This window comes from Primulina huaijiensis, chromosome 5 (genome assembly GCF_012295235.1).
Source record: "Primulina huaijiensis isolate GDHJ02 chromosome 5, ASM1229523v2, whole genome shotgun sequence".
Taxonomy (NCBI): domain Eukaryota; kingdom Viridiplantae; phylum Streptophyta; class Magnoliopsida; order Lamiales; family Gesneriaceae; genus Primulina; species Primulina huaijiensis.
The window spans coordinates 14,762,610-14,788,611 of record NC_133310.1 but is presented as its reverse complement, the minus strand read 5'-3'; the positions used below and the strand labels follow the sequence as shown (position 1 = coordinate 14,788,611).

The window sequence follows — 26,002 nt, the reverse complement described above, 5'->3', positions numbered from 1 at the left end:
ACAATCGGAGGAAATCTGCTCCTATGCGTCGATACCACCGAACATCTAGAAATTTTGGCAACTCTGCCAATGACTCTCCTATCTCAATGCTTGTATACAAATCAATAAAAACAAACAAGCATAGCAATGTATAGCAATCTAGTATGTGATTTTGGGAAACTCGAATCAAGTCTAACTCGAGTTGTATCTTCCCGAATCAACATGAATTATACCTTTCGTTGTCGTAGTCTTTGTCGTAGTAGAAATCTCGATGTCGAATCTGTCAGTATTCACTCTGAAATAATACATTCAAGATGCATTCTATCACTTTCTAACTCAACTCAACACATATATAAATCACTAATCAATCTCGATACGATTCGACGGCATAACGGCTTAATCTTGCGATACCAATCAACTCAACAATAACCCAATCTCAACAATGCATAACCAATACCATATCATCACAATTCTAATTCCAGCATGTCAAAATCTATTCAATTCAATCAATATATGCTGAAATTCATAACAAATGCATACGGTACCATTTCTTCGATCCAGTTTCAATTATACGCTCTCCGATATCACAAGAACACATAATCTAGTGTAATTCACAATTTCCCCAACATCAATATCTCAAATCATGTAGGAAATGAATGAAACTTACATCCCCTTGAAGCCTTTGATGAGAGGAGCACGGAAATGAATTCGGATCGAAATTCGGGTGGTTAGATCTTGTACAAGCTAAGTTCTAAGAGCATTTTTGGGACTTCCATGGAGGTGCTCTCGATTTCCATCTGCTGAAGGAGTGAAGAAATGAAGACTCAGCACATATATTGCATGGCAAAGACACTTGGCTTATTTTTCATTCTGCACGTCTCGCGCATATGCGCGACCTCAACCGGCGCATATGCGCGAGACCTTCGGTCTCGGCATTTTGGCTGTTCTGCTGCTCGCGCATATGCGCGCACTCTTCTCGCGCATATGCGCGAGACCTACGGTCTCCGCATAATTCAATTCCAGCAACTCGCGCATATGCGCGTCGCTTCTCGCGCATATGCGCGAGGCCTTCGACCTCGGCACATGGAACTCGCGCATATGCGCGCCTCTCTGCCGCGCTTGTGCGCGATACCTACGGGATTTCAACTTAGGCTAACTCGTGCATGTCCCATTCTGATCACGACTTGATCCATCTATAAGCGCTACACGTGATAATCATTAATCTCAAATTATCAACATACAATTCTCGGGCATTACAATTCTCCCTCTCTAAGATATGATTTCGTCCTCGAAATCTCAGGAAATCAATCAAAGCGTGTATGAAAGCAATATAATCAAATTGAATAAATACTCACATCATGCAAATAGTTCTGGATATCTCTGTCTCATCTCTGATTCTGTTTCCCAAGTCGCTTCTTTAGTACCATGACGACGCCACTGAACTTTCACTAATGGAATAGTCTTCGTTCTGAGCTGTTTCTCTTTCCGATCCAGAATGTGAATTGGCTGCTCAACGTAACTCAAAGTCTGATCTAACTCGACTTCTTCAGGCTGAATGACGTGAGAACTATCTGGCATATATCTACGCAACATCGATACATGGAAGACATCATGTATCCCAGATAGAGAAGGAGGAAGAGCAAGTCGATATGCTCGATCGCCAATCTTCTCGAGGATCTCATATGGACCGACGTATCGAGGTGACAATTTCCCACGTTTACCAAATCTGACAACGCCTTTGAAAGGAGAAATCTTCAAGAATACTCTGTCTCCCTGTTCAAATACTAACGGTCGACGTCTGATGTTCGCGTACTTCGCCTGTCTATCTTGTGCCGTCTTCATTCGCTTCTGAATTATCTTCACTTTCTCTGTCATTTCACGAATCATATCTGGCCCTAAATCTGGTACCTCTGAGATGTCATCCCAATACAGTGGAGATCTGCACTTCTTTCCGTATAATGCCTCAAACGGTGCCATCTCAATGCTAGTCTGGTAGCTGTTGTTGTACGAGAATTCACAAAGAGCTAGTGAATCTTGCCAACTAGTACCAAAATCTAGTACTACCGCTCTCAGCATATCTTCTAAAGTCTGGATAGTCCGCTCTGACTGTCCGTCTGTCTGGGGATGGTAAGCAGTACTCAAGTGTAATGTCGTACCTAAAGCCTGCTGCAAACTGTGCCAGAATTGTGAAGTGAATCGTGGATCACGATCTGATACGATCGACTTCGGCACACCATGTAATCTGATTACTTCTCGAACATATATCTCAGTCATCTGATCATATCTGTATGTCATCTTGTACGGAATGAAGCATGCTGATTTGGTCAATCTATCTATCACAACCCAAATCGCATCGCAGCCTCGGGATGATCGTGGTAACTTCGTGACGAAATCCATGGAAATGTGATCCCATTTCCATTCAGGAATAGCTAAACTTTGAAGTAACCCTCCGGGCTTCTTTCTCTCGTCCTTCACCTGTTGGCAATTCAAGCACTTCGACACAATATCTGCAATATCTGTCTTCATTTGTTTCCACCAGAACTGTGTTTTCAGATCATTATACATCTTCCTGTCACCAGGATGAATACTGAACCGACTACAGTGCGCTTCTGACAAGATCTGCTGTTTCAAATCTGAAACATCTGGCACTACTAGACGGTTATTCACATACAACACATGATCACGTACCTGATACTCAGAAATATGTCCTGATCTGACCATATCAATCGACTTCTGAACACTCTGATCGGTCCTTTGGGCCTCTTTGATGCGAACAATCAAATCTGGTTCACACTGAATAGGGGCAAGTCGCAACGGTCTACTATCTGTATCAATTGCTAATCCAGAAAAGCAACAATCTTCTATCATATTTGAAACACCTATCGTCGACAAGGATAAGGAACATACCTTTCGACTCAAAGCATCCGCTGCTGAATTCGACTTCCCTGGATAATACTTGATCTCGCAATCAAAGTCTTTCCGTAGATCACGCCATCTACGTTGTCTCATATTTAATTCTGACTGAGAAAACAGATCTTTCAAGCTCTTGTGATCAGAGTAGATCTCAAATTTCTCGCCCTACAGATAGTGTCGCCATATCTTTAGTGCAAATACGATAGCCGCTAATTCAAGATCATGAATTGGGTATCGAGTCTCGTGTTGCTTCAACTGTCTCGAAGCATAGGCAATAACATGCTGTCGCTGCATAAGAACACATCCTAACCCTCTGTGAGATGCATCGCGATAAACAACGAAATCACCCGTACCTGAAGGTATCGTCAGGACTGGAGCACTAGTCAATCTCTTCTTCAACTCTACGAAGCTCGACTCACATGCTTCTGACCAGCTAAAAGGCGCATTCTTCTGAGTCAACTGAGTGATTGGCTTCGCAATACTGGACAAATCTTTAATAAATCGTCGCTAGTACCCTGCTAGACCCATAAAACTGTGTATCTCTGGCACAGAAGTCGGTCTCGGCCAACTGATCACAGCTTCCACTTTACTCGGATCAACAGAAATACCGTCTCCAGATATGATATGGCCCAAGAAGACAACCTGTCTCAGCCAAAACTCACACTTTGACAGTTCAGCATATAGTTGCTCATTTCTTAACGTTTGCAATACAATTCTCAAATGCTGAGCATGATCAGTCTCATTTCTCGAGTAAACCAAAATATCATCTATAAACACAATCACAAACTCATCCAGATATCTCTGAAAGACACGGTTCATCAGACTCATAAATACCGCTGGCGCATTCGTTAACCCAAAAGGCATGACAATAAACTCATAATGTCCATACCTGGTTCGGAATGATGTCTTCGGTATATCAGCATCTCTAACTCTCAGCTGGTGATAGCCAGATCTCAGATCGATCTTGGAATAGACAGAAGATCACTGCAACTGATCAAACAAATCGTCGATGCGAGGCAATGGGTACTTGTTCTTTACTGTTGCCTTGTTCAGTTGCCGGTAATCGATACACAATCTCATCGAACCGTCTTTCTTTCGCACGAATAGCACTGGTGCGCCCCAAGGAGATACACTCGGTCTGATATATCCCTTGGCCAGCAAATCTTCAAGCTGTTCTTTCAATTCTATCGGTGCCATTCTATAAGGAGCTCGAGAAATAGGAACCGTACCTGGTACTAGGTCGATGCTAAAATCTACCTCTCTGACTGGAGGCAATCCCGGAATCTCATCGGGGAACACATCTGCAAACTCGCAAACCACTGGCAGATCGGCCAATGCTGGGCTCGATTTCAGTAAATCTACTGAATAGACAAGGAACCCCTCTGCTCCTTTCTGTAGTAATCGAGTCATAGACAATACTGAAATCAAAGGAATCTTAGCTCTAGACCCTTTGCCGTAGAACTTCCACTCTTCAGCCATCTCTGGTCTAAATCTAACAACCTTGTGGAAACAATCTACTGTCGCTCTGTACTTGGTTAGCATGTCGATACCAATAATGCAATCAAAATCAGATAACCCAAGTACAATACAATCTAAATCTATCTCATGCCCATCATACTGTAGTAAACACGATCTAACAGATGTCACTGATATCAACCCTGTCCCCAAAGGAGAAGAGACAGACACTACAGGAGCCAACGACTCAATAGGCAATGCATGTGTCAATGCAAAATGCTCAGATAAGAATGTATGTGATGCACCTGTGTCTATCAGGACATAAGCATGATAACCGCAAATAAAACAGTTACCTGCTATAACGTCATCAGGGGCATCCTGAGCCTGCTCTTCTGTTAGTGCAAATACTCGAGCCTGCTGTCGGGGAGGTTGGCTCACTGTCTGGCCACCTCTGGCTCGGGATTGTGTCGATGTAGGGGCCGGCTGGAATGAATGAACAGATGATGCCTGCCTCTCTGGCTGAGCTACAGAGCCAGATGCTCCTACACTCTGAGTCTGCTGTGCACCTCTCTGTTGACAGACCTTGGCGAAGTGGCCCTGCTGTCTGCACATGTTGCAGCGACCCATCACGCCCTGACACTGCTCGGTGGCATGTCTACCTCCACAATAACTACAGTAAACCCCTGTATATTCTGATCTCTGGCCGGACCCTGTCTGTCTCGGCCCACTGGAGCTCGACGAACTGCTCCCTGATTTCTTGAACTGCTTCCCCTTCGCTTTCAAACTGTCTTTCCTTCTGCTGCTGCTACCCCCACTCTCAAATCTGAGAGGTGGTTGCTGATACTGACCCGAGGGCTGGGGTGGTCTAGGAGTCTGAGTGGTATAAGAAGTGCTTCGTTGCCTAAGCAACCCGGCTTCTGCTCCCTTCGCCCTGTTCAAGGCATCAGAAAAATTGTTGGGTCGTCCCGTGTTCACCAAAGTGAATATCTCCGGATTCAGGCCATTGATAAACTGATCCGCAACGGCCTCGTCATTCCCAGCAACGTGGGGAGCAAATCGGAGTAATGTGGAGAACTTAGCGACATATTCTTCGATGTTCAGCTGTCCCTGTCTCAGGTTGGCAAATTCAGCACCTTTGTCTTTTCGGTAGGAGACGGGAAAGAATCGCTGATAAAACTCTGTCTTGAACACCTTCCAAGTGACCTCTGCACCACGATGCTCCAAGGCCCTCTTTGTGGTAATCCACCAGTTCTTGGCAACCTCTTGCAGTTGGTGCCCAATAAGTTTAATTCGTCGCTCGTCGGTGTAATCAAGAGATTCAAATAACATTTCGATGTCATCGAGCCAACTTTCACATTCAACTGAATTTTCTGTGCCCTTCAGTGTCGGTGGTCGGAACGACTGAAACCGCTTTAACAAAGTCTCCATCGGTGTAGCGGTCACATCCATCGGATCATTGGAGGTACTGCCCTGTTCTGGTGCCCGACCTGCTACTGGTTGCGGTACTCGTCGAGGAGGCATATCTGATTATCAAACGGATTAGTATACAGTCTATACAATCTGTCTCAGTCCTCCTCTGATCATATACCTCTGATCCAGAATCGGTTCTGATTCAGTCTTGGCAAGTAGATGCTGTAATCAACTTAGATAACAATACAACATATCATAGGGAAAGCAATAAATCATGCTAACACCCAAAAGCAAGGAAGAAGGCTCATCTACCCCGCTCAATCTATTCTATCTCAGTCTACAGAACCTATCGCTCTGATACCACCTGTTGTGGGGACCCGGGCTCTAACTCGATTATCTTTGGGATTAGTTGGATCTTTGCTAGAAAATGTGGGTCAAAATTTTGCTTTTAACATTTATTCAAATGTATATAAACAAGCACAAAACATTATATAAAATACTGTCATCTTATTCAACTCTAAATAACATTCACATGTTCGTCTACAATTAACATACTAGGGTTTATAAATTCAGTACATGTCTAGTAAGAAACCACTAGTAATCTTCTACGCCCGTAATCTCCACGCTATCTCGATCTCTCATCCTCTGCGTGACCCTGATCCTGTCCCACCTGTTGTTATGCACACATACAGACACAACAACAGCCGGATACTCCGGTGAGAACAAATCCCAGTATAAAACATGTATACATGCATGTCATGCAATTAAATACAATGTAATAAAACATAAATCAATGTTTATGACACATTAGTGAATACAGATATAACTCAGCGACTCTTATTCTTTGACTCGACTCAAATCTAAGTCTAGGGATCCCGGTGTGAATAAGACGTAACAAGTCTCCCACCTACTCTCCCAATCGTGGTGGCGGTACGTCTTATTCCTAGACTTCGGTCCTGTCTGTATCGAGTGTCTACAATCGGAGGAAATCTGCTCCTATGCGTCGATACCACCGAACATCTAGAAATTTTGGCAACTCTGCCAATGACTCTCCTATCTCAATGCTTGTATACAAATCAATAAAAACAAACAAGCATAGCAATGTATAGCAATCTAGTATGTGATTTTGGGAAACTCGAATCAAGTCTAACTCGAGTTGTATCTTCCCGAATCAACATGAATTATACCTTTCGTTGTCGTAGTCTTTGTCGTAGTAGAAATCTCGATGTCGAATCTGTCAGTATTCACTCTGAAATAATACATTCAAGATGCATTCTATCACTTTCTAACTCAACTCAACACATATATAAATCACTAATCAATCTCGATACGATTCGACGGCATAACGGCTTAATCTTGCGATACCAATCAACTCAACAATAACCCAATCTCAACAATGCATAACCAATACCATATCATCACACTTCTAATTCCAGCATGTCAAAATCTATTCAATTCAATCAATATATGCTGAAATTCATAACAAATGCATACGGTACCATTTCTTCGATCCAGTTTCAATTATACGCTCTCCGATATCACAAGAACACATAATCTAGTGTAATTCACAATTTCCCCAACATCAATATCTCAAATCATGTAGGAAATGAATGAAACTTACATCCCCTTGAAGCCTTTGATGAGAGGAGCACGGAAATGAATTCGGATCGAAATTCGGGTGGTTAGATCTTGTACAAGCTAAGTTCTAAGAGCATTTTTGGGACTTCCATGGAGGTGCTCTCGATTTCCATCTACTAAAGGAGTGAAGAAATGAAGACAATACACCTTATATATGCATGGTAAGGACACTTGGCTTATTTTTCATTCTGCACGTCTCGCGCATATGCGCGACCTCAACCGGCGCATATGCGCGAGCCCTTCGGTCTCGGCATTTTGGCTGTTCTGCTGCTCGCGCATATGCGCGCACTCTTCTCGCGCATATGCGCGAGACCTACGGTCTCCGCATAATTCAATCCCAGTAACTCGCGCATATGCGCGTCGCTTCTCGCGCATATGCGCGAGGCCTTCGCCCTCGGCACATGGAACTCGCGCATATGCGCGCCTCTCTGCCGCGCATGTGCGCGATACCTACGGGATTTCAACTTAGGCTAACTCGTGCATGTCCCATTCTGATCACGACTTGATCCATCTATAAGCGCTACACGTGATAATCATTAATCTCAAATTATCAACATAAAATTCTCGGGCATTACACCAAACCTCATAACACACTTCATAGGTGCTATCCTCACGAAAACAAGATCTTCTACGGCGAATTCGAGATCCCTTCTCCTTTTGTTAGCGTAACTCTTTTGGCGACTCTGGGCGGTCTTCATCCTGTCTCGGATCTTGACCACCACGTCTGCAGTCTGCTGAACAATCTCTGGGCCAAGTTCTGATCTCTCAGCGACTTCATCCCAATGAATCGACGATCTACATTTCCTTCCATATAGTGTTTCGTAGGGATCCATACCTACAGATGATTGAAAACTGTTATTGTAGGTAAACTCCACTAGAGGTAGCTTCGATTCCCAATTCCCATGGAAATCGATCACACAAGCTCGCAGCAAATCTTCCAATATCTGAATCACTATCTCAGACTGGCCATCTGTCTGAGGGTGAAATGCCGTACTGAATAGCAACTTCATCCCCATAGCTGAATGTAAACTCTTCCTAAAAGATGATGTGAACCCCGGGTCACTGCCAGACACAATAGAAACTGAGATCCCGTGCAATCGGACTACCTCCCGGATATAGAGCTCTTCATACTGAGCCATAGAGAAAGTCGTCTTCACCGATAAGAAGTGTGACGATTTAGTAAGTCGATCCACTATAACCCAAATGACATTAGATCCTCTGACTGACCTCGGCAATCCAACAACGAAATCCATGCAGATATTCTCCCATTTCCACTCGAGAATAGGGAGTGGCTTAAGCATACCTGTAGGCCTCTGATGCTCTGCTTTCACTTGCTGGCAAGTGAGACACTCGGATACAAATCGACGACTGTCCCACTTCATCCATGGCCAATAATATAATATCTGTAATTCCTTGTACATTTTGGTACCTCCTTGATGGATGAAATACGGAGATGTATGTGCCTCTGTCAAAATATTCTCTCTAATTGAATCTACACTAGACACCCACATCCTTCCTCTATACCTCACAATACCATCTGACACTGCGGAGAGTACACTACCCTTGGCTTCATTCTTCAGTTTCCACTTATGTAACAGTTCATCCGAAGGCTGACCTCTACGGATTCGGTCTAGCAAAGAAGACTGGACTGTCAGATTAGACAACTTGGGCGCTCTGCCCTTAAGATAAACTTCTAGGCAAACCTCTAAATCTCGGACTGAAGAGATCTATGCGCTGATAGATGTGCTATGACTGCTACTTTCCTGCTCAAAGCATTTTCCAAAACATTAGCTCTCTCTGGACGGTAGCTAATTTTACAATCGTAGTCTTTTACCAACTCCAACCACCGTTTTTTCTCATATTCAGCTCTTTCTGCGTGAAGAAGTACTTGAGACTCTTGTGATCAGTCAATATCTGGCATTTCTCGTCGTACAAATAATGTCTCCATATCTTCAACGCAAAGACAACGGCAGCTAACTCGAGATCATGAGTCGAGTAGTTTTTCTCATACACCTTTAACTGTCTGGAGGCATAAGCTATAACCCGACCATGCTGCATCAATACTGTACCTAAACCGAGCTTAGATGCATCGGTGTACAACACAAAATTTCCTTGCCCTGACGGCATGGCTAAAACCGACGCTGTAATAAGAGCTTGTTTCAGAGTATCGAAGCTCTTCTGGCAATCATTACTCCATACAAATTTAGCATTTTTCTTGGTCAATGAAGTGAGTGGCACTGCAATCGAAGAAAACCCCTGAATAAATTTTCTGTAGTAGCCTGCCAAGCCTAGGAAACTACGGATCTCTGACCCATTCTTCGGATCAACCCATTCTCTCACTGCTGCCACTTTAGCTGGATCCACCTCAATGCCACTGCTAGATATGATATGTCCCAAAAATACTACTTTCTCCAACCAGAATTCACACTTACTGAATTTTGCAAACAACTTGCGACTTTGCAAGACTTGCAAAACTGTACGCAAATGCTGACTGTGTTCCTCATGGTTCTTCGAGTATATAAGAATATCGTCAATGAATACTATGACGAATTGATCTAGGTAGGGCTGAAATACTCGATTCATTAGTTCCATAAAAATCGCTTGAGCTTTCGTCAGTCCACAAGGCATCACTAAGAACTCATAATGCCTATATCTAGTTCTGAAGCTGTCTTATGAACATCTGCATCCTTTACCTTCAGTTGATGATACCCAGAACGTAGATCTATCTTAGAGAACACTGTAACTCCCTGAAACTGATCGAATAAGTCCTTGATCCTTCGTAATGGGTATTTGTTCTTGATCGTTACCTTGTTCAATTCTCGGTAATCAATACACAACCTCATGCTCCTATCTTTCTTCTTTACGAAGAGCACTGGTGCGCCCCATGGTGAGAAACTAGTGCGGATGAATTATTTGTCTAAGAGCTCATGGATTTGCTGCTTGAGCACTAACATATCCGCTAGGGCTAAACGGTACGGTGCCTTAGAGATTGGCACAGTGCCTGGCATAAGGTCAATGGCGAACTCCACCTCTATCTCTGGTGGAAGGCCTGTGACGTCATCTGAAAAAACATCAGGAAAATCTATGACAACTGATACATCAGATATCGACGGGTGGATGCATCGGGTGCTGAAATAATACTGGCCAAGAATGCGTGACACCCCTTATGCATAAGTCTTTGTGCCTGCATGCAAGAGATCATGCGAGGGAAACTTCTCCACCTGTCCGGCTCAAAAAGAAATTGCTCCATGCCCAACGGTCTTACCAACACTGATCTTTTCTGAAAATCAATTAGAACCCTGTTCTTCATCAGCCAGTCCATCCCTAATAAAACATCAAACTCTGGAATTGACAACACAATCAGATCGGCGTAAACCAGGTGGCCCTGTAGTTCAAGATCGATATCTCTGACCACGTTAGTAGCTTATAACTCCTCTCCTGATGGGACTATCACGGAGTAGCTAACATCGAGTCCAATGGACTTGACATTCAAATAATTAGCGAACGTCTCCGAGATAAAAGAGTGAGTGGCCCCGGAATCTAACAAAGCCTTCGTGGCCACTTTCTTATAAAGATATTTCCTGAGGGACGTGAGAAAAACACATAAACTTATACCCCAAAATACTAATCTTAACATCATGCATAGTTGGAAATATTTAACCAAAGTCTCCAAAATACGAAAACAACATACTAATATCCCCAAGTAAAAATTCCAAGCATGCATGACCAAAAATAAATATTGTGCTGAATTAAATGGGTTACCAGTCAGTAGAGTCGTGTCTGGGTCTGCCTCCTCGGCATGCATGGCGAACACTCTCCCCTGGGTTGGCTGCCTCCACTGCGGGCAGTCCCTCAGCATATGATCACTGGCTCCGTATTTGAAGCATTTTCCAGAACTCCATAAACACTGGCCCATGTGTTGACGGTTTCACTTCGGGCACACTGGGTACTCAGGCTTCTGAGGAGCCTTCTTTTGTAGCATAGGATCTTTGCCTTTTGGTGGTCTTTGAAAAGGCCTCTTGAACTGCTGCTGCTGCTGTTGAGGTGCCTGGTAGGGCCTCTTGCCCTGCCTGTCGTTCTCGATATCCCTCAGGTCCTGCTCTGCCGCCAAGGCTCTCGACACAGAAACAACATAGGTAGTAGGACCAGCCACTCGAACATCACGGTGCAAGATTAGCCGTAAATCGTCAATGAAATGCCTCAGCTTCTCCCGGGTATCATTTGCAATCAAGGGCACGAATTGACACCTCCTCTCAAACTTCCTCACAAAATCTGCTAGGCTGCTGTCCCCCTGTCGCAACGTCATAAACTCCCTGGTCAGGCGGGAGCGTACTTTCTCAGTGAAGTACTTGGAGTAGAAGACCTCCTTAAAACCATTCCAAGACAGGGTCTGCAAATTCACTAACACAGACGCGCTCTCCCACCATAGTCTGGCATCCCCTGTCAACAGAAAAGTTGCACATCTGAATCTGTCTGCGTCCTGCAGCTCCATAAAGGCGAAAGTCACCTCGATGGACTTAATCTATCCATCCGCTATCAACAGGTCAGTAGTCCACGAGAACTCCTTTGGGTCCATCCTCATGAACCTCTCATACACTGCCTCTGGCCTTGGTGGCCTTGCTCCAATCTCTACTCCAGCATTGTTCCCCACAAACTGTGCGAAGAACTGAGTTATCCTTGCAAGCATCTGTGCTTGCATATCTGGCGGTGGACGAGAAGGAGTGACCCTCTCCCAATCACCTGATCCACGTGAAACCATACGTCTAGGAGGCATAATGTTCCAAAATTTACCCAACACGTAAACCAACATGCAATAACATAATATTCATAACATAAGATGCACGTAAATCAAATTTAAACATGTACATGCTGAAATCATGACTTAGATTCTTACTACATGAAAGAATTTTAAAACTTTAAAACTTACAGACTTGAGGTGTGACTTCGTGAGCTTCTCGCAACTGGTAGTAGGAATAACCCTTTACAAGAACACCGCTCTGATACCAACTGTAACGTACCGTACTTTTTAAACATACTTAAAATTTACGGAAAAAAAAAAAATTTCTTAAATAAGTAATCGTCTTTCAAAATGCAATACAAAAAAATGTTCGAAAAAATATTTGGAATGTAACGAGCTTGCAAAAGTACTTGTTTTAAAATAACATAAAGTAATTCGTTAAAATCAGAGTAAACAATTTTATCATGCATAAAATAAAATCCTTGAAAACTACGGCGGTCCTCGGGTTAGGCCTCCGCACTGTCCGAGCTAACTCATTGGTCCCCGCCTCTCGCCTCCTCAAACTCGTCCTCACCTGCATCGTTCAAGTCTAGTGAGTCTAAAGACTCAACATGTATAAACTAAAAAATAGCGAGTAATACGTAATAAATCCACATGCATTTTAAAGTAGTCCGTACATACTTAAAACTTGAACATACTTACGTAACCACAGATGTGCCATCAATTCATAAACATTTTCATAAACGTACTTGCATCATACATGCTTAAACATGCTTCATCATCATTTTGCGTAGAGATATGTTCAAAGCAAGTAACCCATAACATAGTGCGCCTGATCAGACTAAACACAGTACTAGGCTGGCAGAGATGTCCACTACCACATACATAAGATCCCCGGTCATACTTTACCGTGTGGATTGGTCCCTGGTCATACTTTACAGCTTTTCAATCCTGATCAAAACCCAGTCATACTTTATCGAGATGGAGAGGTCCCCAGACACGTTCTCCGGCTTCCGAACCCATTAATAATTGGTCACAAGACAATTATCATACCTCAAAAACATAAAATATTTTCTTTTGCAAGTCGAATATACTTACGTAGTGTTGAGGGATTCGTTGGATGTCGATTGGGCTGTTGCTGCACATACTAACACGTGTTCATGCATTTTAAATTCCCTAACTTAATCATGCACTAATCGTAATTATTACCAAGTAATTAAATAACTTATGACCTTCTAGAACACTCGGGACTTGACCATGATAAACATCATAACAATCCATGACATCGAACCCCTAAACAAACCCTGATGTGAGTATGAACTTTCCCAAGCAATGGAAGACACGGAACTCGCCTAAACCATAGTTCAATCTTCCCTATTCAAACTTCGTAACGTCTAATCTAACTGTCACTAAGCTTGGACATAACGACGTAATAGTACCCAAAGGAAGCAATAGCACCTAAACTCGAAGCCCGAAGATACCAGAACTAGCGTCTAGGCGCTGAGGAGTAGCGCTGCAGCGCCTGTCTAGCGGCTAGGCACTACCCTGTAGCGTTGTGGCGCTGCTCAGCACGAAGCTGCAGCGCTGCGGCGCTCCAAATGTAGCGCTGCGGTGCTAACCTTGCGCGAACCAAACCCCGAAAATGTCATCTTCAACCCATTTGCTCCCCTATGACTTCTAATGCACTCACACCTTTACCGACCCGAAGCTACACACCAAATGTCATAGAATCACCACACTCGAAACACCTACACGCAGCAAATACCACTCGGAGATCCCCAACGAAGCCTGCGATCGAATAAACTCCAGAAACATGAAGAACATATTTTTAAACATCATAGTTTGAACAGTCACACAAACATGGTCATAACTCACTCGTTTCTTCTAAGAAAATTACGAATTTACTGTCAAATCAAAAGTATCAAAAGTTATTAAGTTTTATATGTTGAAATTTTTTCCAGAAAGTCGACCAAAAATTCACAGTACTCGAAATGACACCAGACTTGGTTTTGAGATCTAAAATTTTGATCCAAAATCGTTTCAAACATTTTTGCTCAAACTTATGCATAACATAAACGGATTTTGCATACAATACGCATCAAAATACTTATTACGACAAGATCGATGCAAAAATAAAAGAATATACATGCCTTTGCATCTAAACGCTCGAAGATGACGAATACCGGCGCGGTGGAATACGGGAGATGTGTTAGAGTAGGTGCCCGTCGAGCCAAGTGTTGGGCGAGTGATGAAACTGAAAATTAATAATTTATTATATGTTAAAACCTGTATTTTAAAATTTAAGTTTCATTAAAATTATAAAATTATGTTATTTTAGTATTGTTTGTTTATATTTAAATATCTTACTAAATATGCTTTATTTTCAGGTTTTCTATGTGTTTGTAAAAAATTGATAACTCAAGCTACAGAATTCAAATAGAGGTGATTCAATCATGTTTGGAATCTTTGATAAATTATCTACAACTTTGCAGAAGACATGAATTCCTAAGAAGTTCATTAAGATGATCAAATTGTGCAAATATCAAAAGGAAGACATATTTACTTTTACTATGACCAATTTATAGTAAAAAAATCATAAATAATTCAATATTTAACCAAATGAGGTGAACCAAGTGGCCAAATTCATTTACAGACAATGCCCTACATGTTTGTTGTTTTGAGCAAAGTCAAATTCAGAGATTAAAGTCGTAGAACATAGCATTGAAACAAGGGCCATGGAATTGAAGTTGGAGGAGACAAAAACTACTATTACAACTACATGGCATTAATAAAATTTTTGACCATTTCTCTCATTTGGCCTATAAATAGAGGCCGTGTGCTAGCTTGAGAATCATTCTATCCCATTGTAAAATATAATGTGTGTGTATGTATAAAAAGTTCCAATATATTTTTCATTTTCCCAACTAATTATATCATATATTTCATTTAGACGATAGCGTGGCTCTGCCGGTTGTTCTAAATGCAATATTATGATTTAATACTAACATCTAACAATCTAACATTTACTTAATCGCAAATAACTTTTATTTTTCGCATCTAACTTTTACTTTACTGCAACTAACTTTTACTTTCCCGCAACTAACTTTTATTTTTCGCATCTAACTTTTAATTTACCGCAACTAACTTATTAAATCATATATTTCATTTAGACAATAGCGTGGCTCTGCCGGTTGTTCTAAATGAAATATAATAATTTAATTTAATATTTACTTTATGCAATTATATATTTATATAGTTATATATATAATCATAGGTACCATATATAAAATATCGGTTAATTCGATATTTTCTATAGTGGAAACTATATTATATTATGTGTGTGTTTAAATATTTAATTTTCTTGGAACCATTATTTATGGTGGTTTTTTTTGTTTACTTTTAGTTAAACAATATTACATAAATCAAGAATAAATCTTTGAGCCTTGATAAATTTATAATTTGTAAACTTCATTCTTGCATTTGGTGATTTGTAAATTAATAAATTTAAACTTAAAATAGCCTCTCTATGGATCGATCTCGTACTTACGAAACATATTACTTGTAGACAACCTACACTTAAGTGAATTATAATTTAAGTAGTAGCAGCGAGGGTTCACATTGAAACTCTATGTATGAACAATCTTTATTTTAATAATATTTGAAATTATTGTTTTGGCACATCTTTATCTGTATACCCATGCTTATTGCATAGATAAAGTCCTTGAATATACAAATAGTAAAAAGAATATGAGATGCTCATATGATGAGTATCATGAAACTCATATTTGGAATACTCTATATTCTAAACAGTTCCTAGTCGATTCAGCCGCTGCTAAGAATTAATGGCCGCTCGAGTTTGAGACTAGTATCTGCGATGTGAGTACCATGTTTCATTGGTAGGGGACATTGTGATGTCCGAGCATGCAGATAGGTGCTCCTTGTAGAGTGCACTGAACAACCCTCCATAAAAGACTTTCCAAGTGGTTCTCATTTATCGAGTAAAAACGTCCTAATTTATGGTTGTACGCCATTAGTCCTTATGACCCGGGACAACATTGAGACTCTATATGCTAGCATTGCACTTTAACTTGCTTACCGACTCATATGGGGTCATCAGGTGGCAAGGTTGAGTGTTTTGTCGAAACATATAGGAGACGATGCATTGTAGTCGGGGATTCACCGCTTACTTTCGGGTATTGATATCCTATGTCATGTCCATATTTATGTTTTATATTGCTCGAAGTATTGAAATAGGCACGAATAAGGTCAGATCGTAGTTCGCTACCAAACAAACAAAGCAGCAACTCGTGCCCATGCAATATCACGTCATCATCTTGCCAAACTACACCACTACTGTAAGGTCCAATATTAAGACGACGTAATTCAACTGCATGCAAATCTAGGAAATATGAAAATTGGTTAATTAATTTATTTTAATTACTTAATTGATTATGTGAGATGTTTACATAACGTTTTAAGTAATTTTCTATTTACATGCATTAAAATGTAATTTTTAAGGATTATTCGAGTTGCGATCGAAGAACGGAGACAGAGGACTGAAAAATAAAAAATGATTTTATTAAATAATTATTTTTAATTATTTAAAATGTGATTGATGCTTTTTCATATTTCTTTTAAAAATAAGGAGTTTTGAGGTGATTTTATACGGCGGGATGTAAATTTTATTGGTGTTGGTTTTTCAACAAAAACTCGAACGTTTTGACAATCCGGCTAATAAATTCACAAACTTATTTTAAAAAAATAATTTTTATTTAATTAAAATACTAATGGGCCTAATTAAACCCCTTAACGGGCCTAAGTCTAATTAATTATTAATTAAACTATTTAATGTGCTAAACCCTCCCCATAACTCACAACAACTCACGCCTCCTCCCCCATAAATCGCACGAAACCCTCCCCATCAAAAAACACAAGCACACACGCCACTTCAAGAGGAAACAACCACGGTTTTGAAGAAATTCATCCTAGGGTCTCCTACGTCAAAGTATCGAATATTCGTGCGTTTAAAACGCAAAAGCACGCCATAGATCTCTTTTTCTCGTCTATCATATCGTATTATTGTTTTAAATTATGTTTGTATGGGAAGCATGATTTTCATATGAAAATTTTTGTGATATTGCATGGACATGTGATGATCTTATGATCTTATGTTCCAAGTTCATTTTTTCATGTGTTTAAGGGGCTGTCATGACCTAGGCGATGATCAAGGATTATTTTTACACGATTTTAAGAGTCCTAAGGACACACACGCACGCTGCAAAGTTAACAACAAAAGCTGGTGCGATAATTCTGTCATATGGTCTTGAGGGCTCGGTTCTTGTGGGACTTGTTGATCGGCTTGGATTTGGTTGGGGCCAGGGCTTGTCCAGGGTCCGGGAAGGGTCAAGGGAAGAGTCTTAGCCATGCTAGGACTCGTACATCAGGGGCTGGGAGGAGTCCTAACCAACTAGGACTCCTACCCGAGACGCGCATAGGGGTTGCGCTTCTTGACAGCAGCCGTGCAAGGGAAGGTAAGCTCGGCCAGGGGTCTTCGGGCTTGGATAGAGGGAGTCCTTAGGGTCCTAGGTGAGTGCATATGGGTCTGGTTCAAGGGCTGGGTTGATGGCTAGGGTCCTAGGCACTCAAACATATAGTCCATGCATTATAGGAGTCTCGGCCTTGCTTGTAGGTGGAGTTGGGGCTTCGGTTTCGAGCTAGGGGTCTGGTCCGTGAGTTCCAAGGGTTTAGGAGGGTGTCCAGAGGGGTTGGTCAGGGTTTGGTCCAGAATGGTTCAAGGGTGGCTCGGGAAAATCAGACCAAGGCTCGGGGTTAACCTTTATGGGTCAAGTTAGGGTTTTCTTTTAAAAATTAGCTGAAACATGGCCCACGGGGGTCGAGTCATGGTTCCCGAGGGCCAAATAATTATTAAAAGTCTAAGTTTTGAATTTAGGAAATTTATATTAAAGTTTGAAATTTTTCGGGATTAAAACGCCTTAAAAACGAATAATCAAAGATTAATTAAAAAGTCTAGTATTTAATTTAAATAAAATTATGAAAAAATTAATTTAAGCGTAAATAATTATTTGGGACATGTTAGAGTCAAGGAAATTAAGAAAAAAAGTCAAAAACGTGAAATTTTACGTCTAGGGGTAAAACTGTAATTTTACACCCGAAAATTAGTAAACGTCATGGCAGTTCTCTGAATGTTGTTTTATATGCTATTATGTTTATTTTAAATGTTTAAGGATTTTTGTATGCTAAAATGTTTGTTTTAAAGGTTTGTGGAATTTTATGATTTATTTTTGGAAATTATGATGAAACGATAAAGTTCAAAGATATGTTGCATACTTATTTTTAAAAGAAAAGGATATTAAATGCATTATTTTTACAAAGTGATAAAAATGTGAAACGTTGAAGGAAGTGAAGTAATTGTGACTATTGAGGATATGAATAGGGATATCGTGAGGTAAAAGGCCCCAAAGGGAGCCCATTTATGGGAGAAGGCCCTAGAGAGAGCCCGATGATCGTATTTCCATTCGATGAGGATAGGCCAAGGCTCAGTTGACGGGAGAGTGTCGCTGATGTCCCCGCCGCCTAGTACTGTGGTTATATTTAGATGGATTCATTACCTTTGAAGGATGATGAAAGTCACAATTAGCGATATAATTCAATAAAAAAGAAAAAATGTTTATGATCATGATGAAAGGATACATGTTATGAATGAGGAAAAGGAAAAATGTTGAGGTTTATGTTATGCATGTCATGAAAATGTTATTCTTACGTAAAAGTATTTTCACTGTTGCTTGTGGTTTTATACGTATTATTTGTTATCAAGATTATGGTGTATTGAGTCTTTAGATTCACTAGGTGTGATGGATGCAGGTGATTGTGATGTTAATGTTATAGGAGGCCTTGATGGTTGACTTGACTGGACTGAAGGTGCACATGACCCGAGGACCAGCGCTTCTACTTTTCCGCACTTGTGACTTATGACTTATGATTTACGTTAAAGATTTTTAAGACTATTTATTTATGCTTTATGAGTGGTTTTTGAGAGGATAATGCTCTTGGAAACATTCGAAAGATTATTTTAGGTTTGGTTAAACGTTTGACGATTTCATGTTTTGAGATATTTTCCTTTAGGATTTTCAAATAATTAGTTGGTGGTTTTATTTTGAAATGGTGCAAAATATTTTTATATACATTTTAGAGGGTTCAACCGATTCTTATGGGAATTGTAAAAAAAAAAGTTCTAGTACTTTTTAAGCAAAACGAATGTCAGACGTTTCAAATACAAAGACAAAATAACAAACATAACAACTCAAACGAACAAAAAATGACAAATTATGATTTCGCCATTATTTAAAAAAACAAGATCTTTTTACCCCAAAATATCCCCGCATAAGTACTTTTCAATTATGTCTCTCTCTTCCTTTGATATCTGATCATGACCATCATAGTCATGTCTTCCTCGGAACTCCTACAAAGATTCCTCTACGACACTTTCAACTATACCTTTAACATCAATATCATCCTATATAAAAACAGCAAATATGCAAACACAAAATTCATTAACAAAATTTAATGCTTAACAAATCATACAAAATATAAATTATTTTTAGCTATTGCCAAACATATGAATTTTAAATTACCAGATCCAAGACGGGTGATGATTCTTGTTTTCTCTTGTGCTTTGGGTCGTAGTAGGAGGTGTCGAATAGTCAGGATGTTTTCTCTTTTTCAACCGATCTGTTCTTTTTTTAACCGTCTTCACAATAGATGATTTTGGATTAAAAATAATCATTTCTTTCCCTTCTCCAATGTCAGTATCTACGTGCACGTTGTCTCCAGAATTTGTGTTCATTTCCACTTCGTCCACAAACACTCTCACATAACTCTCCACTATAATGTTGTCTTCTGTGTCCATTTTCACTTTGTTCTCAACCACTTCATTCAAACTTTCAACTGCAGTATCAACATGTCCATCCACATCTTGCTCGGTATGACCTTCATCATACATATGTGTCGCATCCTTGAAGACAAATTGGGTTGTATCATCTTCAACCACTTCATTTTTTTCCTTCAACACTTTAATATCATTTTCAAGCCTTTTTACATGCTCCAACAATTCTGAACCATTGTATCGAGACTGAACCTGAAAATATAAGTGCTCTTTAAATATGGAAATTCATTAAATAACATACTATTAAAAAATTGACTATCATCAAATACAAATGTTTACCTCAACAATCCTATCTCTATCATCAACGAGTTTTTTTTTCCTCCTCGAATGGTTTGATCGGCACAATCTAACAACAGTAAAGACAAATTTTTAGTTTTATTAATACATGTACGCAAAACTATAGGATGATGTAGATTAAATTACGCAAACCTTGTTCGATCTCACAGCCATTAATGCAGCCTCTTCCCCTATAGGATTCACGGGAATCTTGTTCTCTACCCTCTTGAATAAACAAGGAAAGCAATGTAAAACACGAGGTTCACCAACCATCGGAACTCTTTCATACACCCAAGCCTATAAAAATAAAATGATTAGCATTTACTTCAACCAACAATAACATATATAAGCTTCAAAAATAAAAAAGATAATACCATCAATCCAATTATGCAACCTCCCATATACTTTTTATCCTTTCTTTTCACTTTTGAGAATTCAAGATGGTCTTCAATTCATCACGCAAAAACCTAAAGGCTGCATCTCCCCAACCATATCCAAAAAAAGTTTCCAAATTGTCCAAATATGGGAAAATAAACTTTGGTGTTCCAAAATTACTAATAGAAAATATAACACAATTAAAAAGCAACAAAATAAAAAATCTGAAAAAATCATCAATCTCAAGATCATTCTCGGCCAAATCAAACAACTTCTCTGTTATGACATTTCTCTGCACACAGTTCACTCCCTTGAAATGATGCTCAAGGAAGTTTGAACCCAACTTTAAATCCAGGTTAATGGGTTGACCAACGCTCGCCAACCCTATAACGATAGAGAATTTCCTCGAAGTGAATGGCAGCTTGATATTACTTCCAAAACAAAAGCTGCATGTCTCTACTTCAAAGCATTGGGTAGACTCTTGATATGCTTATAGAAAGCTTTTTGATCTTCAACCAAGGTGCCAGTGGTGAAGCTTCTATCCTCTTCAATTGTAACTCACCCAATCTAGGAACCAATTGCTCCATCACGGCTAAAAACTTTGTTGGCGAACACCTTGAGTAACCCTCTTTAACGGACGGACCAATATCTACATCATTGTCAGCCATATTTGATTCACTCTTCTTTTTAGTCTTCGTCATTCTAATCCACATAAAAAAATATATTACACACGAATAATAACTTAATAAATGTCGCACTAAATTGCCACGAATAACTCAAGAAATTAGACAAATAAGTTGCTACAAACATGAATAACCAATCTCAAATAAATATCTCACGACAGTACATAATGATCTTACATGTCGAAACATTGATAATGATCTTACATGCGGAAACTAATATCAAATAATAATCCATTTCTGTCAAACCAAATCAAAAACATTATGTCAAAATAAACTAAAACAAACTCATTTTGACAAGCCGAACAAATATCACATAACTATCATTCCAACCATATTCTCTAGACTAACACATTCAACCTTATTTGTGCAAATGGAGTTTGACTGACCAACTCTCTGCCTTAAATTCAAGCTTCTTTCCACTGTCTTTTACGGGGCCGATGGTTCTTTCCGCAAAAGACAATCCTATTACGAACATACGTCATAAATCCATTTGTGTATCGAAAATGAGATTGAAGAAAAGATATTGATTTTACGCAAAAAAAATCAGTACAACTACAAATTTTATCACAAATAAACGACAATTGAAATGTGTACCCTTTAATCGTCCTTTATTAGTTTTATAGGGTGATAGTTCCACGGAAATCCGAAATTGAAGCGCTTATTTTCTCCTCCTCACCTACGCTGCTTCGACCCAAAAATTGCTTCCACCCAAAAAATCTGGTTTTTGCAACGTTTACGGAAACAGGGCGGCAATGGATGCTGCGACGTCTGGTTTGCGCTGGTAGGGACTCGGATTTGCTGGGAATTTTCTACGCTCCGTTACGCAGAGGTACGGATTTGAGCGACAGATTTGTGGTCAGATTCAGTTACATACAACAGCGAAAACTATGGTAAATTGTGTAAACGAAAGAGAATGAAGGAAAATGGCGATTAAGAAAATGAAGGAAAAACAAACAAATTCTCGCACAGATAAGAAGAGTGGGAAGCGGGAAAGAGAGTAGCCGGGTAGAAAGATAACAGGACCAACAAAATTTGGGATTTTTATAATTTTTTATTAATCAATAAAGGGTAAAAAGGTAAAAACGCAAAGAACACGTAGTAAAAAGTAATTTGGAATTTAGTCTGGTATTAAAACACAAAAAAAAACTGAAGAGGACTGAATCTTAAATAAAATATGGTCAGATGCATTTTTATCCAAATTCGTCATAAAATAATTTTGATCAAATATTTTTTTAAAAAAAATAAAATTTTTTATGTATATTTAAAAACATTCCAACAAAACTATATTTTTTAAAAAATAATATCGAACAATTTATTCTCTCCCCGATGTCCATCAAATTTGCCCTAAACCAACAAGAACGATAATCAGCGTTCGACTGTGTTACTATGACGAACAATCCATTGTCGAACCTTCTAGATGAGGCCCTGGGCTTTCCACACGATTCAAAAGGCGGCGCCTTGTTCTCCGGCGGTGGCGGCAATAGATTGATCATCGTGGAGGACTGCGTGGATACCAGCGGAGAATTCGTGCTCTACCACTTACTGAAGCGCTCCCTAGCGCCGCAATCCTTGGATGTAGTTATTTTCCTCTCGTTCTCCCGGCCATTCTCTCACTACGACCGTATTCTTCGCAAAATGGTACCTTTTCCCTCTTTGCTGCTCAATTCAAATCGTTTACTTTTTCATACTTTGGATTTAATGATACCGAGATTAATTCTTTGGACAACGACCCGATCAACGTGCGAAATGCGTTTTTTTAGTAAGTAATTTTTTATTCTTAGGTTTTAATTATGATATCTTGTTTTCGTACTTCTGAAGCAAATGAAGTCATTGGTTTGACAGGGATGTAACTTAGTCGTCCAAAAGGAGAAGAAAAGATTGTTGTTCTTTGATGTGCAGCGTATAGGTGAGAACACCACGCAGTTTCGTTACTATGCTTTTGGATATTTTTAAAATATGGCTTTACCACACTTTGTGTTTGATTAAGGTATTTACTACCTCTCAATTTGGGACGAGATGGTGCTGCATCCCATACGAAAATGTGTAATATCATTAAGGTATCTAGAAATGCAAGTCGTCGAACTAAACTACAATTTACCCGACTTAAATTGTACTTTGTTCAGTGCTCTCGATGATATTTTATTTCCTTAGTGACCATGTTATTTTCTCCTATCCTAGATTTTTTTTACTTGCGTATTTCTAACAAAATTAATATTGTTTCTTCCTGAATTGTAATGATGAAAAAACCTATGTTGCTATTGCTATTAGATAGAGACAAAGGGAAGACGAGGGAGGATTTACTTCTTGAGCTGTATGGAAAAGTTCACAAAGCAATAGAAGTTTGTCAAACCTCTGAAGGCTTGCAAAACATAACTATAATGATTGATGATGTCTCTCTGATGGAAATTGATGCCGATGGCTCGTCAAATCTTGTTCTAAATTTTTTGCATTATTGTTACAGTTTAACTACTCAATTTGTAAGTCTGTGTGTCTTGTGGTCTTTCTCTTTATTGTATAGGTTTGATCTCTTTACATGTTTGATGTTGATGAATTTTTTTTAATCTTGTGTTCTTTAATAGAGTTGTTCTCTTGTTACACTTAACCACGAGGATGTGTACTCCACAGCGAATAGACCCACACTGCTTTCACAATTGGAACACCTGGCAGATGTAGTGATAAAAGCCGAACCTTTAGCTACAGGTCTAGCAAGTGATGTTCATGGACAGGTATGTTTGCCTAAACACGAGGAAATATACACTAGTTACTTAGTGGAGGATAAACATAGAAGTCAGTACCTTAAAAAGTAGCTTCTGTTTTAATTATTAATGGTTCTCACATATACTTATTTTACAATAGTTAAACTCAAGTTCTTTAAATCCATCTTCTGCACCCAACTTACACTTGAAACATTAGTTTTTGATTTTCCACTTTGTGGTCATCTATGGACTACGAGATTGGTTGAATTGTTTCTACTTCATACTTCATTTTTGGTCAATGGAGCTTAATGTTGTTCGTTGGCAGTTGACTGTTTTAAACAAAGGAGTTGGTGATATCTTTGGCACGTTAAGGAACAAGGTTTCGAATTTCCAGTTCAGAATCAAAGATAGCGGTGCTGAATACTTCTATCCTGGAAACCGGACTTGAATAAGCGAGTTGCCAAGTAAAGCCAATTTGATCACTTGGCTTTTGTAATCTTTTCATATTACTATTATGTATTATTGGTGTTCATACGTTTAGAAAAATTGAAGTATATAATCTTTACCATGGGTACATTTTTTTAAGGAAAAAGATACAGTATTAGGCACTACACAGTTGTTTTTATTTTAAATTTTTTAAACTTTTAAATCATTTATTATTTTGGGTAAAACAAATCTTACTTAAATATTATATTTCCCCATTGTAAATAATATTACAATTAAAATCTGTGTATAAAATAGAATGTAAATAAAATAACATCGGCCTAAAATTCTGTATAACTATTTGTCGTTAAAAGTGGAGACTCTATTCCTTGCTCTCCAATTTTTAATACCCTATTTTCAGTTGAATTTCTGACTCTCTTCCACCCTCCATTTCTCCTTTCTTTCCACCTCCGAATTCGATGAATTTCTGTCTCTGCCTCCGTCGTCGACGCCCTTAACATTCCCCCGATCAAGAAAAATGGCACCCACACATCCACACTCGTAGACAGACTCCAGTCAGCCACTGACAATCCACATCTCACTATCCTTCTACTTAGACTTCCTTTCTTCCACCATCGTCTCCTCCACCCTCTTCTTCCTTTCCACCCCTTACTCTGGCCCTTTCACCCTAGACACCTGTTCCTTCTCCATTTCCGTTGTTCTTGATGTTAAACTAGGTGTCTAACAAGTCAACTTGTGGCTTCTGATGTAAAACAATCTCTATTTAATAATATTTTACGATTTTATTCGATTATAACATTATACTTTATCTGTATACCCATGCAAGCTTCATAGATAAAGTCTTTGAATATACAATAGGTATCACGAGGTCTGCTTCGCAACATAGGATCATGAAACAAATTAGGAAGTGTATCGTATATTTTAAACAGGTTCCTAGTCGAATCAGCTGCCTAAAACAAGGATGAAACTCACTTGAGCTCGAGAATAGCATCTATGATGTAAACATCATGTTTCATTGACAAGGGCATGAAGATGTCCATTTACATAGATGAGTGATCATATGATGATGTACAGAACAAACCTCCTCCAGACTGTTCAAGTGGTTCTCACTGATCGAGTGGAATGATCCACGGTTATAGTTGTCACCATTAGTCTTTTGATCCGGGACAATGTAGGGGCTATACGTACTAGCATGCACTTTGATCCGTTTACCGACTACATTGAGGGTCATCAGGTGGCAAGGTTGGGTGTATTTTTGAAATACGTATGAACAAATGTATTGTAGTCGGGGATTCACCATTTGCCTACCGGTAAAGATATCATATGTCGTCTGATGAGTTAATAGTGCAAGGAATCTCTTGTCAGAATAAGACATGTGCAGTTTGGAAATGTGTTTCCTCAATTGCACATACCATGACACTATTACTCAAAG

The 26,002-nt window shown here is 39.5% G+C and overlaps 1 protein-coding gene and 1 long non-coding RNA gene across 3 annotated transcripts; one reads left to right on the top strand and one right to left on the bottom strand.

The window, feature by feature from the left end:
* Positions 1 to 16,344: 16,344 nt before the first annotated feature.
* On the bottom strand, positions 16,345 to 21,161 carry LOC140977873 (uncharacterized). The gene is made up of 6 exons (XR_012175456.1): positions 20,747 to 21,161; positions 20,526 to 20,669; positions 20,376 to 20,442; positions 19,786 to 20,288; positions 19,519 to 19,667; positions 16,345 to 16,483 (listed from the first exon to the last, which is right to left on the bottom strand). It is a non-coding gene; the product is annotated as an uncharacterized lncRNA (long non-coding RNA).
* A 1,585-nt stretch (positions 21,162 to 22,746) lies between these two features.
* Positions 22,747 to 24,756, top strand: LOC140977516 (elongator complex protein 6). 2 transcript variants are annotated; one of them, XM_073442259.1, is made up of 6 exons: positions 22,747 to 23,068; positions 23,273 to 23,336; positions 23,418 to 23,487; positions 23,703 to 23,907; positions 24,010 to 24,156; positions 24,452 to 24,756. In XM_073442259.1, exons 1-6 carry the CDS (start codon positions 22,817 to 22,819, stop codon positions 24,572 to 24,574), a joined length of 861 nt encoding a protein of 286 aa, XP_073298360.1. In that variant the 5' UTR covers positions 22,747 to 22,816; the 3' UTR covers positions 24,575 to 24,756. The 2 variants fall into 2 exon arrangements, with proteins under 2 accessions (XP_073298360.1, XP_073298361.1); XM_073442260.1 differs by lacking the exon at positions 23,418 to 23,487 and having other exon boundaries at positions 23,699 to 23,907; positions 24,452 to 24,755.
* Positions 24,757 to 26,002: the final 1,246 nt, after the last annotated feature.

Coding starts and splice junctions, on each gene's coding strand:
- LOC140977516 (XM_073442259.1), top strand. CDS start 22,817: ATGACGAACAATCCATTGTCGAACCTTCTAGATGAGGCCCTGGGCTTT. Junction 23,488..23,702: donor AAATGTGTAATATCATTAAG/GTATCTAGAAAT, acceptor GCTATTAGATAG/AGACAAAGGGAAGACGAGGG. Junction 23,908..24,009: donor ACAGTTTAACTACTCAATTT/GTAAGTCTGTGT, acceptor GTTCTTTAATAG/AGTTGTTCTCTTGTTACACT.